General features: G+C 28.1%; 1 protein-coding gene and 1 non-coding gene across 2 annotated transcripts; one reads left to right on the top strand and one right to left on the bottom strand.

Moving 5' to 3' along the window:
* Positions 1 to 262: 262 nt before the first annotated feature.
* On the top strand, positions 263 to 5,259 carry LOC108465289 (glucomannan 4-beta-mannosyltransferase 2-like). Its single transcript, XM_017765607.2, has 9 exons — positions 263 to 818; positions 910 to 1,008; positions 1,427 to 1,679; positions 2,933 to 3,043; positions 3,433 to 3,569; positions 3,824 to 3,937; positions 4,019 to 4,218; positions 4,309 to 4,524; positions 4,906 to 5,259. The coding sequence occupies exons 1-9, from the start codon at positions 489 to 491 to the stop codon at positions 5,057 to 5,059; spliced, it is 1,614 nt and encodes a 537-aa protein (XP_017621096.1). The 5' UTR covers positions 263 to 488; the 3' UTR covers positions 5,060 to 5,259.
* Positions 5,260 to 7,980: 2,721 nt separating this feature from the next.
* On the bottom strand, positions 7,981 to 8,063 carry TRNAL-UAA (transfer RNA leucine (anticodon UAA)). The gene has a single exon. It is a non-coding gene; the product is annotated as a tRNA-Leu (tRNA).
* Between the last annotated feature and the right edge of the window lie 6,357 nt (positions 8,064 to 14,420).

Genomic DNA, 14,420 nt, shown 5'->3' with positions numbered 1-14,420 from the left:
AATAACTCAATTAATATAATATATAAATTACGAATAATTTTTCTTCAATAATTAATTTAGATTTCAATTAAATTCAAAGTGAATTAACTGAATGGGAACTTATTTTAGCTAATTAGTTAGGATTAAAATTAATTATTTATTAAAAAAATAATAAAAATTGATTCTATCAAAACAGTTTATAACTAAAAATAAGGTGTAAGATTTTCTTAGTAAATAAATTTAAAGTTCCAAATATGACCAATTCTTACACTATAAAAGAACCCCCTCTTTACTCTGTTTCTCTACCCGCAAGAGAGTCTCTCATCCTCTCCATTGGCATTATCATTGCCTCACTTCACTCTGTTTCTCAAACAGGGGGCTTCATTTTTATTGCCAAACATCAACAAACCAGTGAGAGATTCTCTTTGTTAAAAGGGGTTTTTTTTATTTTTTTTTTTCATTTCAAAAAATCCCCTGTTTTTTACAATAAAAAATAAAGAAAAGTATAGATGGATCAGATATCACCAAAGCTACTGATTCCACAATCATTTCTAGTGAATCGAGATGATGTAACGAGTCAACTGGGCTTGATGTGGGAATTGATTAAAGCACCATTGTTAGTCCCTATGTTGAAACTTTCGGTTTATATTTGTTTAGGCATGGCGCTTATGTTGTTTATGGAAAGGGTTTATATGGGGATTGTCATTGTCCTCGTAAAGCTTTTTTGGAAAAAACCAGAGGAACGGTATAAGTTTGTGCCTATTGAAGACGATGAAGAGCACGGTAGCTCGAATTTTCCGGTTGTTTTGGTGCAAATACCAATGTTTAATGAAAAAGAGGTCCTTTTTCTGCAATTTTTTATTTCTGGATTTTCGATGCTAAAACAAAAGGTTTAAGTTTTTTTTTTTGTGTGTGTGTGTGTTTCAACAGGTTTATAAGATCTCCATTGGAGCAGCTTGTGGACTTTCATGGCCGTCCGATCGTCTTGTTATACAAGTACTTGATGATTCAACTGACTCTGCAATCAAGGTTAATTACCGGGCCATCTTTTCTTAATGGTCAAATTATGGTTCCGGTCCCTGTATTATGCTCAAATCCCTATAATATCATCAGTTCTGGTTAAAATGCGGATGTGTTTTTTCCCGGAAACACAATTCCAAGTCGAGGATAAAATGGTTATATTGCATTTTTAGACCTTTAGTATTTCAATTTAACCTTCTTAGCATAAAATTGTTAAGTTTGCCCGCGTCAACTAGCCAGGGGAACAATAAAAAAGTTCTTGCATTATCCTCAATTTGTTAGCCAACACCTAATCTAGGGTTTGAAACTCTGAACAACCCCTAAATCTCAAAATTTTGAGCATAATATAAGGACTAAAATTACAATTTAACCTTAAAAGATCTCGATTTTCAAGCTATGAAAATGTTTTTTTTTTTTTTTAATGCAGTTGATGGTGGAGCAAGAGTGCCAAAGGTGGGCAAGCAAAGGCATAAACATAACGTACCAAATAAGAGAAAACCGAACAGGTTACAAAGCTGGTGCATTAAAAGAAGGGTTAAAGAGGAGCTATGTGAAACATTGTGAATATGTAGCCATTATCGATGCCGATTTCAGACCAGATCCCGATTTCCTTAGAAAAAGTATCCCGTTTTTGGACCATAACCCCGACATTGCTCTAGTTCAAGCTCGTTGGAGATTCGGTACCTTAAATCCTAAATTTCTTATTTTTTTATCATCTAATTATCTTTTTAATCAGGCTTAAATGCAAATCTTTTAAGCTTTTTAGGATCAAAAGTGATACTTAAATAGTAGCATATCTTGACATTAAGTTTTGGGGTTAAATTAAAAATTTCAAATTTTTTGAGTGATTTAACTAAAACTTTCCAAAATTTTTAAGATATTAATGATAATTTTCCAAATTTTTGAGGTGTGCAGTTTTTGGTACAATGAAACAAAATTGATATTCCAATAGAAAAACAGTATGATTTGAGGACCAGTTTGAGAATTAATCCTTTTCAATTACATTACTGCTTAAGTTTGTGTTTAATTGTGTCGGTGGTGTTAAAACAAAACATTTTTTTATTTGGACAATGAAATTATGTGTTTGGTTTTTGTCGGCTGAGGGGTGTGGGTCCGAGAAAAAAAAAAACAAGGGTACTCCCCTAAACAAGTTGGGACCCACTCAGCCTTCCATCAGAGTTAATGGGACCCATCTTTGAGAATTTAGTATAAAAAATTGGTCTTGTTTTTTCTTTGGTCCCTCTACCATGATAAAAACATGATATTTAGTCCTTATAATTTAATTTCACATAATTTGATTCGTTGTTTTCCTAATGTTATCTGTCAGTTTAAATAGTTAACACTGTTAATTGTTTCGGTTCGGAAGTCTATGTTGGTAAGGTTAATTAATTATATAATAAAAATAAATGGACCAAATTATAAAAGGTTAAAGTGTATAAACTAAATCTGAAATTTGACCTATAAAAGTTTATACTAGTAAAGAATTTCAGTTAATTAGACATTCCAATCATTAATAAAGCTTTTGTCTTCTTTGTTATATTAGTAATTTGCATGTGTTTTCTGGGGTGGTTTTGTCATTTCAGTATAAAAGAACAAAAATTGGTCTGATTTTGCTCTCTTGGTTAACGACCAAAATTGGTCAGGAGCAGGGTAATCTTAACTGATAAGAGGTCATAAATGTCATTTCCATCACAGCAGCAGTCAAGTAGTGTTTTCATTTCAGAGAAATCAATAATGATAATTGAGTTAATACTCGATAAAATTTATTATATATTTAAATATAATATATAATATATTCGGTGAATTGAATTTTAGTTTAATTTTGGAAAATTCTGTATAAATATACGAAATGTTTTCATATTTATTTTGATTAATTAATTAATTGAAATTAAATTAATTGTTGAGTTAATTATTGAGTTCGAATTTGTTTTAGTGAATGCCGACGAATGCTTGCTAACAAGAATGCAAGAGATGTCATTGGATTACCATTTCACAGTAGAACAAGAAGTTGGATCAGCAACTCATGCTTTCTTCGGTTTTAATGGTAAAAAACTTTCGGCATTGTTGAGAGATTTTGGGATTTTTACGAAGAGTGTGAGTGTTTGACACGGTGGGTTTGACAGAGTGAAAACGCCTTGCAAGTGCTTGAAGAAGCAGACTGTGTTTGACCATTTACTAAGGAAACGTCAGTATTTGCACTTGGTAGGGGACTAGGTGCTCTCACTCTGTTGAATTTGCCGTCTCTTCAAGAACACTCAAGCACTTGAACTTTTGTCAGAGTCGAAAGATAAAACACTGACTGAAGATAATATTAATCCGTTGAGAGTTTCAACTTCAAACAAATGATATTTCGAAGATTTTTCTTGAAAGAGTCAATCTTCCCTCAACAGGTACTAATAACATTGTATTAACTTATGCATGATCCAAATGCAGGAACTGCTGGTATATGGAGAATAGGAGCCATTAATGAGGCAGGTGGATGGAAAGATAGAACCACCGTGGAGGACATGGACCTTGCCGTCCGAGCTAGTCTTAGGGGATGGAAATTTCTTTACCTTGGTGACCTTCAGGTATCTGTATTGTTTCGATTCTTCATTTTACTACAGGCATTCATATCTAACATGTATATGGATGTAGGTAATTTTGTTAATTTTGACCCGAATCATAAGGTCCAAATCAACTCAAACTCAAAGCCAACTTAACCTGATCTGATATTGACACAAACTCAAAACGATCTGAATCCAAACTGACTAAGCTTTATGCTTAATATCTCAAGTACGAAATAATCCAAACATAAAATCCAAATTACATTTTATCTTATTAGGTAAAAAGTGAACTTCCAAGTACTTTCAAGGCCTTTCGTTTCCAGCAACATAGATGGTCATGTGGCCCTGCAAATTTGTTCAGAAAAATGGTGTGCGAGATCATCACAAACAAGGTGAAAAAACAAGGACATTGCTGTAAATTTTTATCTTATAAACTAAATTAATTGATTTTTTAACTTTTTACCTTGTTGCAGAAAGTGAGATTCTGGAAGAAAGTATACGTAATTTACAGCTTCTTCTTCGTCAGAAAAATCATTGCTCACATGGTCACTTTCTTTTTTTACTGTGTGGTCCTCCCTTTAACCATTCTAGTCCCTGAGGTTAAAGTTCCTATATGGGGTTCGGTTTATATCCCTTCCATCATAACCATCTTAAATTCCGTAGGCACTCCTAGGTACAGTGAAATACGATCCGAGATATGATGTTTCAAGAACTCACTAGAAAAATATATTTAATGTTTTGTATGTGTTGGGGTATTTTGTAGGTCCATTCACCTATTGTTTTATTGGATTCTTTTCGAGAACGTGATGTCGTTGCATCGGACAAAAGCGACACTCATCGGTCTCTTCGAGACCGGCCGAGCCAACGAGTGGGTCGTCACCGAGAAGCTTGGAGATGTAGCGAAGAAAGTCGCTGAAGCTAATAAAAACAAGACCAATAGCAAAGCGATCAAGAGATATAGATCAAAATTTATCGATAGGTAAGACCCCTTCCTTACAAGACAAATTTAAGTGCACTCACGTATTTATATAATATTTTTAATCAACGACATCATTATAAAGAATTTATACTTGATACAAAGACAATCAAGACAAAATTGGGTGTAGATTCCTCGGCCTCCTTGGTTAAATGGAATAATTCTCTTTTCAGTCTAACTTTATAAACATCTTATGCTAACAGTTTTTAACAATAAAAATGGATTAACTTGTTATTTTTTTTTTGCATAAAAGGGTTAATAATACTCTTACACTCATAAATTCCCATGATTCTATATATGTTAAATTATGTTTTAGTCCCTTACTATACTCAAATTTTAAAAAATTGAACTAATTGCTTGTTTTTTCTCGTTCTATGAAAACAGATTAAACACATTGGAATTGGGATTTTCAGCGTTCCTTTTCCTATGTGGGTGCTTTGATTTTATGTACGGGAAGAACAATTACTTCATATACCTTTGGCTACAAACCATTACCTTCTTCATTACAGGCATTGGCTATGTGGGCACCATCATTTGATCATTTTGTCAGTTTGTTTTTCTGTTGTTTTTTTATTCTAAATTTTCTCGCCTGCCAAACAAGCAAAATATAGGTCCATTTTCAATAGAGTACTGTACAGAGGACAAAGCTGTAGCCATCTTTCCTTGTTAATGGAGAATTTCTTTGTTATGACAGATTTAAGGACAATGAGATGCAAAAATGAAGCTTTTTTGGTGAAATGGTTTGCTGTTTTTGTTTCTTCTAATTAATTAAGTTTAATTAAAGGAGTTAAAATTTCCCATTTTATCGAGTTAATGTCACCCTTAATCATAATCAATTCAATTATAAAATTAAAAAAATATTCCTTTTAAATTATGTATCAAAGAAGACCGTTTCTATACCATAAGGTGTTTGTGAAATCTACAAAGTAATTGGAAAAAAGGTGTAATTACTACAGTAGCATTGTAGTTAGAAGAAATTCTAATGGTTAAATTTTGCTATCAGTCCTTGCACTTTATGAACATTGTGGGTTTAGTCCATGTAATTTGATCAATTTTAGTTTTTATATTTTTCGAATTGGTCAATTTTAGTCTCTATACTTTTTGAATTTTAAAATTTTAGTTCTAACTCAAACAAACTGACAATATCAATTAAATTTGTTTGGTTAAATTCAATTATTACACATGTATTATTCTTACAATTGTAGAGTAAATATTCTATAATTGGATAATTTTAAGTCCTGTTTTTTCGATTTTAAAATTTCAATTTAGACACAAATGGTAGTCGTAATATACATTAATTGAATTTTTAGTGAGTAAAATATAAAATAACAAGTTAACATGACATTAAACATATCATAATATGTTTACCCTGTCAAATTTTGAAAATAACAGTACTTAATGAATTTAACAATTGTTGTTTCGCGATGACTAAAATTTTAAAATTTAAAAAGTTTAATTACATCATAATTGTAAAGTACAGTGACTAAATGCAAAAGTCAACCTATTCTAATTCCATAGATGCGTTTGATTGGGAAAGTGTAATTACATCGTAATTGTCCATATCGTGTTTGATAATACAAATTGTAATTATATAACTATATTAAATAAATACTCATTATTATCACATGTTAGTCCAACAACATATGCTCTCTCAAACACATTTTAAAGCTTCGAATGCCTTAAATTAAAGAACTCATAAGCTATCTCTAGTGTTCTAGCTCTGTTCTATCAGATGCTATCATACACCACAAAATTTTACAAGAAGATTTTTTTGTATTTACATAACGAACAACACCACATAATATCAATCAGTTATAAAACCGTTAATTTAACAATTAAATTAATTATTTTAACGGTGAAATGACCTAATTAATATAATCTTGATATAATTTAAAGACTTAATTAAAATAATTTAAAATAATACTCATGATTTAAGGATGTTTAGTGCAATTAATTCTAAATATGTTAAAATGAATATTTTGTAAAGGGAATCACTAGGTAGTCACTAAATTATTTGTGGTCTCTTTATGTAAATTTTTTTTACTATGATACCTTTCCAATACATTAACTGTGGGCAATAATTGCTGCATTATAAAGAGATTAAAAATTGGCATTGTCAGGATTGTGAACTTTCTCAACACTGCCTTGATTTCACTCATCAACCTTTTTACCTCTGACATTTCATTTTAAACTAATTACTATTACACCTATTTTTATATTTTACATCGGGTTTGTTATTTTCTCGTGTTAAGATTTTAATGAAACGTAAGAATGTGACATTACAACGTTTGATATATATGAAAAGTATTGATTAAAATTTCGAGGAAATTATATTGATATTGTTGGTTTATCGAGTATTTTATTAAGAATGTGATAGTAAATTTTGAAATTATTTTTGAAATTTTTAAAAAATATTCAAACATAAATAATTGTATATAAAAATCGAAAAAATTTTACCCTTCGTTTAAAAATTCGAAAATAAAAAAAAAATCGATAATAAAGTCAAATATTATATTATACAAAGAGAAAAAAATTTGTATGAAATTATGATTCTATACCATTTTTATTGTTTTCCAATACAAGAATGACAACTCTGCGTACTCATAAATCACATGCAACCAAATTTCAGGTTTGAATGTGTGTTATTTTTAGATCTATTTAAGGGTTAAGATATTCGTTCAAAATTTGAGATATTTTTGCAAAAACATTTGGTCTAAAAAACGGGTTTAGACAAAAAAATTAGACCTATTTAAAATATGAGTTGAGCTCAAAGCCTAAATCCAGTTTTGATTGTCTTATTTACTAAACGATAATATATTATATGATGTAATGTACAATACATCATTAGTAATATATAATACTCAATTAAAATTTGTCAAGTTGTCAATATATAAAATTTTAATAAATGAAAAAATATATCAAATTAAAAATAATATAAATAATTTTTAGAAAAATATAGAAGTTAACCATTTACAAATACGATGAGCTCGAGGAAAATTTTAGGCTCATATTTTGAGTCTGATCAGGTTTAAACAAATATAAAATGTGTTAATATCATTTTAAGTTCCATCGAACTCATGAACGCCTCTAATTTTTTTCCAGTTTTACTTTACTTATAATTATTTTAAATTTAATTAATTGTTCAGTGTAATAATTATAATGACGGAATTTTTGTGTGCAAAAATGTTGCATTTTCCTTATACAGACCATAATTTAGGAAAAGGTCTTAGGCCCCATTTTCTGAAACATAGCACATGGGTCACCCTCTTCATTGTAGTTTTCAATGGCATTTATGGTTTACTACACTTGTCCTCAGATTATCTGTTTAATTAAAGTTTTGAGATTATTTTATAAAACTTCAGCTATAATTTGACAATATATCGGAACCTTGAGGATTTATGATGCAAAAATTACAAATAACTCAACGTTGTTTGAGGGGAAAAAAAATAATTAAAAAACTGCTGGCTGTGAGGTTCGAACTCACGCGCACTTCAGTGCAGCAGATCTTAAGTCTGCCCCCTTAACCACTCGGGCAAACCAGCTACTTTGATAGTTTGTTAGCATTAAAACCTATTTTAAGTATAAAAAGAAATCATGGGCCTAGCCTTACTCTTAGACTGAGCTATTTGCCCTTAGAAGATTTCAACAAAAATATTTGGCTCAAAATACGAGGTAAGGCAAAAAGTTAGGTCTATTTAAAATATAAGTAGAGCTTGAACATTCAAAGCCTAAGGCTAGTTTATTTTTAGGTTTGTAATGTTTTATATTAAGATAAAATATATGGGAGGTCCTCAGATTCTATATCAAATTAGTCCTCTATTATTAAATTTATCAATATATTCCTATATTATTGAAAAGAATTAAATAAATTCAATTTGTAATAAAGTTAACATTTAGTGTATAAAAATCTCTTGAAATTAATTTATTTTTTCAATTGCAGTTCAATTCCAAACAAATATTTCATCTACAAAACCATAAGAACTTTAAAAATATTAAGTTTGTTAAACAGTAAATGTTAGCCCTATTCCAATTTGACTTTATTTGCTTATTTTAATAGTACAAGGACTGGATTGATTCATTTAACAAGGGAGGAACTAATTTGATCCAGGCCCTATAATACAAGGACCTCTCAAGTACATTCAGCTTTTATATTATATAGTTTATAACACATAAATATACAATACTATTATAATGTAAATTTTAAAAAAATGTTAAAATGACTATATAAATTTCAATAAAAATATATTAAATTATAAGTAATATAAATATATGTTTTTAAAATAATATGGACGAACCTAAAATAGGCTTGGATTAATCATTTACATTTATGGACGGATTTGAACAAAATTTTAAGCCCATATTTCAAGTCGAGCTAAGTTTGGACAAATATAAAATTTATTAATATTATACTTAAACCCGACTTGGCCCAACCCATCAACACCTCTATATTAGCGTCATACAAACATAAACACCCATGTTTATTGCCATCAAAATTCTATAATTCAAATCCTTTGAAGGTACCAAAAAGAAATACTTCTGACAAAGGGATTTCATTTGTGGGCCTAAGAAACTTTTCAGCTTCATTTGGGCTTAAAGAAGTTGACATATTGGACTCAAATCTCATTTTTATAAGGTTTAATATATTATTTAGTCCCTGAAGTGACATTTTTTTATAATGTAGTACATGTATTATTTTTTGATCCAATGTGGCACTTATATTTGAGAAAAATTAAATATTTTGGTACCTGAATGTAATAATGTTAACTTTTAATGTTTAATTCAGGATTTAGGGTTGATTTTAGAAAAGTTAATCGCTAATATTATATAGCTTGAATTTTCATGATTTTGTTAATAAAATAATTTTAGTTTTAATTATGGATTTTTTAATTTTTTTAATTTGACAAATACGGTCTAATTGATAGAAATTTGATGAAAGTTAATTGTTAATATTATTAGTTAATTACAAATTTTCATCAAATCAAATCTAAAACTCGAATTAAATACTAAAAAGTTAACATTGTTACCTTTAAATATTAAAATATATAATTTTATCAAATACAGGTACCACATTAGAAAAAAAACTATAAGTACTACATTAGAAAAAAAGTGTCAAATACATATATCAAATTATATATATTAAACTATTTTATAATTATATTTTTAATCTACCATGTAGTTTTGCTTCTCTCAAACCTTTTGATTGCATCATTCATGATAGAGTAATTAAGTCAATAAAAAATATGTTAATACATCAAATACAAACCCTAATTTAATGAAGGTTAATTAATAATGTTGTCAATTGGGCATAATTTTTAAATCGAGAAAAATTAAATTTCTATAATTAAAAGTAAATACATTTGATTTTAAAATTGGAATACAAATCTTAATTTAATGAAAATCCTATATGAACTAGATTTTAATTTTTAAATCAAATAAGTAAAAAAAAACTAAAATTTTAAAATTAAATATTAAATAAAACTAAATTTTAAAAGTTTAAAGAATACAAGGATTGAATGCAAATTAGCCCTTTTAAATAATTTAATTTTGTAGCAAGGAGATCTATTTATGATTTATAACTAATAATTTTGTGTATTTTCCTCATGTTAATATATTTTATTGTATTAAAATTACCTTTAAAATATTTTATTTTATATAAATTAAACTCTAAACACATTAAAATATGTTTTAGAAAAGTTTTAGTTAGTGAGAAAATTAAGTGTACGCCAAGGTATGTGTGTACTATGTAAGGAAGTAGAAAAAAAATTACTTGCTTAATTAGACTTAAATGTCAAATGTTTACATTTTTATCAATTTAACCCTTTTTTTTAACTCAACTTGACCATTAACCTTTTAAAAAAATTTAATCTATTGTTTTTAAAAAAAAATTATTGACTAAAATATTAATTTTTTAACGATATTGGCGTGGCAACCCGCTTTACAATCCATGTGGACTTCATACTGATCTATTTGACTTATATGTCACATCAATAAATAATTTAAAAATTATAAAAAGTTCATAAAAAAAATCAAAAAAGAATTAGCATTGAGTACATCTGGATTGATATATGGGTTGTCATGCTTAAAATTTTAACGTTTTAGTCAGTAATTCAACTCTTTTTAAAAGTTCAAAAGCCAAATTTAGCTCAAACTCAATAAAAGTCAATTTAACAAAAAATGTAAACGTTAAGGGATAAATTTAACATTATGTCGAACTGTTCCAATACCTATTTTTCAATTAACATTTAGTTGATTAATTAGCAAAGTGTTGAAAAAAATAATAACCTTTGAAGTTTGGTAGAGTCTCCCAACAACTAATTTTGGTTCAAACCCTAATTGTTTCACAATGAAGTTTAGGTAAGGCATTACTTCTTTAGCTCCAATGCTGAATGTGAAAGCCTTTAGGATGAAGTGGGAACACAATTGAGGAAGTTCCTCAAGCAAATATCCTTTTGAACAAGAATTCTGAGTTTAAGGTTTAGTTAGGTTTATTGATATAATCACTTTTTTTAAAAATAATATTATTATAGGTTGTGATCATATCTTTTTTTTTTTTTTTTTTTTTACAAAATGCTTAAAACTACCCATAGCTCCTCCCCAACCCATAAATAGGAGAATAATGTATTTCAGCGCACTCGAACTTAATCCTCTTGTATTGGTAACAATGCCCATGCCAATCAAGTTAATACTTAATCGGCTATTCATATAATCACTTTTAAAAGTATGAGAAAGCTAGAAATTTTTTTAGGTCAAAATGGAGCTTTGTCGTTATATTAATTTATAATTTTACTATTTTTAAAGGGACCATACAATAATTTTATCATTTTTAAAAAGCCAATTGTTGGGTTAAAAAGATAGTATTTGTTTGAAAATAGAATTGTTGCTAATGTTTCTCAATTTGTTTTTTCATTTAAATGGAAAATTGTGCATTATTTAGATATCTTGCCAAATTGTTTGGAAAAGAGTTAACATGAATCTCAATCCCTAAGCTTAGCAATTAGGTCCATTTTGGTATTTGAACTTGGTAAGTGAGTTTATTTTGGTCCGGGATGATGTGATACTCTAAAATTATGCCTTCTCATCAAATCCTAAATGAAATCCAAGTTCAAGGGCAAAATTGGATCTAATTGCTAAGTTCAAGGGCAAAATTGGACCTAATTGCTAAGTTCAAGTACTAAATTGGTCCAAAAATAAATATATCAAAGTGAACTTAATTACTAAGTTCAGGGACTAAAAGGTTATATTAACCCTTTACAATAATGAGTAGTTTTGTTAGGTGTGTAGGTCTAAAACATTGGTTTAAAGACTTCTTTTTTAATATGAAAAATGTAAAAATTATATTAATTTTGGGTATTTAGAAAATAAATAAAAAGAAAAAGGCACCCTTGATTGATTAGATTGACCCATTTTTAAATATTTCTAAAAAATTGGAAATTATGAAGGATCTTGGAAACTTTACTAGAATTTTCTTCTGCAAACATGATTCATGAAATTTTTTAATTGCAAATTGACATGACACAATGATTGTTGGATATTAAATTGTTGATGTTATTTCATGGAAAAGGAGACTCGACTCAAGTGCTAAACAAAGAAGGGTCCAAAACTAAATTGACCAATTAAAAAAAAGAAATAGTGGGTCTATAATTAATTACTTGACTAAAATTAAATATCTAGAGACCTTAGTTTCTAAAAGGAAAAAATAATCCATAGTTTTGTGGTCAAGAGTCAATGGATACAATTTTTTCTTCTAAAAGTATGATGAAGGTTCTTGTATTATGAGTTAAATTGTATTTTATTTTTCTATTAAAAATAAGAAAATTAGTCACTGTAAATTAAATTAAAAAGTAAATTGATCATTTCTATTAACAATTTCATCTTTTTTATTGTCAAAAATTGGGATGACTAACGAAATAACCGAACAATGACACGTGACACACCACATGTATATCATGCTGATGTATAAGGATTAGTTTTTAATAAAAAGGCCAATTTGCTTTTTGATCTAACGTGTAGGGACTAATTTGCCCACTTCTTGATTAGATAAAGCAAAATGTAATATGGCCCTTAACGCAGGGACCTCCATAATACTTTTAAATGAAAAATTATCGAAATTTATTTTTGTACGCAAGGGTCTTAGACTTTTAGAAATAGTAATATCACGAATTAACCGACTATCAAATCAAATATAAAATTTAAAAAAACTATATATAAAATTTAAAAAAAAACTGTAATTTTTTTCTAGAAATCTACCACCCCTTTATATATATTTTTATTTTACAATATAATTTTTATAATTTTTTACATAATCTAATTATTAATTAATCTCTTGAAATGTTAAATGATATTGACCATGTAATAAATAACTGGTTTTTAATAATATATTTACGTTAAATAATTTGAATTAAATTGTATATTTTTGGAGTAGAAATAAATTGTATATTTTACCATTTTAATAGACTAGATCTTTATAATTTTTAAAAGGTTGAATAAAATTTTTATTATTTTCGGGGATAAAGTATAATTTTACCATTATTAATTTAAAATTTTATAAATTATAGAGGATCTAAATGAAAAATTTTACATTTTAGAGGGTCGGGGCCCCTACTTGCCCCCCTTGGCTCAGGCACTGTACGTAAGTGAGTGGGTTATAGTATAAGTATATTTTCATACAAAACTCTATGATATATTTAACTCTATTCTTAAATAGCATATATGTTGAGTATTTGTTTGTCTTCCTCTCTCTTGAGGGTCTATTTTTGTATTTATAAAGTACGATATTTTGATGTGACGTACTAGTATCAAATATGCTTCATGCATGTTAACACGTACCTTCTCCTAGGATTAAAATGTGTCCCCCAAGTATGAGTTCTGGTGACGGAGTTAGGATGTTAATCTTGGAGAGCCAAACTAACAGTCGATTCAAAAGAAACAATATTCCAATATAATGGTCGATTTAAACATATAAACAGTCGATTTGGGGGAGGGCTATAATATATATACAAAGAAGGGAATTGCAAAAATCTTAAGCCTTGAAGGGCCTACTTATATTTTTGGAAGGGCCATAGTATATCTATAAAGGGCTAAATTGTAAAAATTTTAAACTTTGAGGTGCCATGGCCCCTCAGGCCTCTATTAGACTCTGCCATTGATGAGTTTGCCTTGCATGGTAGCAAAGTACATAGAAAATTATACGTATTAACATGTATAGGGCCTGTTTAATCCTAATACATCACATCAAAAGATCGTATTTTATAAATACGAAAATAGACCCAGGACAAAACAAATACTCAACAATATATAAACATCAATTAACCTACTTTTTTTAATATTAAAAATGTCAACATATTTAAATAAATAAATAAAAGAAAAAAATAATTATTGCACATGACATGTCAGATTTGATTAGTGAGAAATAATATAAATTTAATTTCATGTGATGTTTTTAATAGTTTTTCGAGGCTTAGAAAATATGTACGTTTATTTATTTGAATAAAACACGTGTTTTATTCTTTCAATATTTTTGTTTTTTATTTATTCAATAATATTTATTGAAAATTTCAAGAAAATGACTTTATCAATAATAATGTTTTTTATTGTCCCCAAGAATGTCCTTTTGATCAAATATATTATTTTTATAAAATAACATGTCAAGTTTTATTTGAGTTTAAATTTATATTTTATTTTATAAGTTGTTGTTATAAAAATTATAAATATTTAAATCATATTATTTTAAAATTTTAAAAGCTTTGTTTTTATCTATAAAATAAATTTAAAAAGGGTAAACTATTAAAATAGTTACTTTTGTTTTCCCCAGGTTACATTTTAGTCATTTATGTTTGAAATGTTACGTTTTAGTCACTTACATTAATGTGTTATAACATTCTAGTCACTGAGCCGTTAAT

The sequence above is a fragment of the Gossypium arboreum genome, chromosome 8 (assembly GCF_025698485.1).
Source record: "Gossypium arboreum isolate Shixiya-1 chromosome 8, ASM2569848v2, whole genome shotgun sequence".
Classification (NCBI taxonomy): Eukaryota; Viridiplantae; Streptophyta; class Magnoliopsida; order Malvales; family Malvaceae; genus Gossypium; species Gossypium arboreum.
This window is presented reverse-complemented; position numbering and strand designations above follow the sequence as displayed.

What these genes read in the sequence shown, in the direction of transcription:
- LOC108465289 (XM_017765607.2), top strand. Translation starts at nt 489, where the DNA reads ATGGATCAGATATCACCAAAGCTACTGATTCCACAATCATTTCTAGTG. An exon ending in TCAAGCTCGTTGGAGATTCG is followed by an intron (nt 1,680 to 2,932) that starts GTACCTTAAATC and finishes AATTTGTTTTAG; the next exon opens with TGAATGCCGACGAATGCTTG. An exon ending in TTTACCTTGGTGACCTTCAG is followed by an intron (nt 3,570 to 3,823) that starts GTATCTGTATTG and finishes TTATCTTATTAG; the next exon opens with GTAAAAAGTGAACTTCCAAG.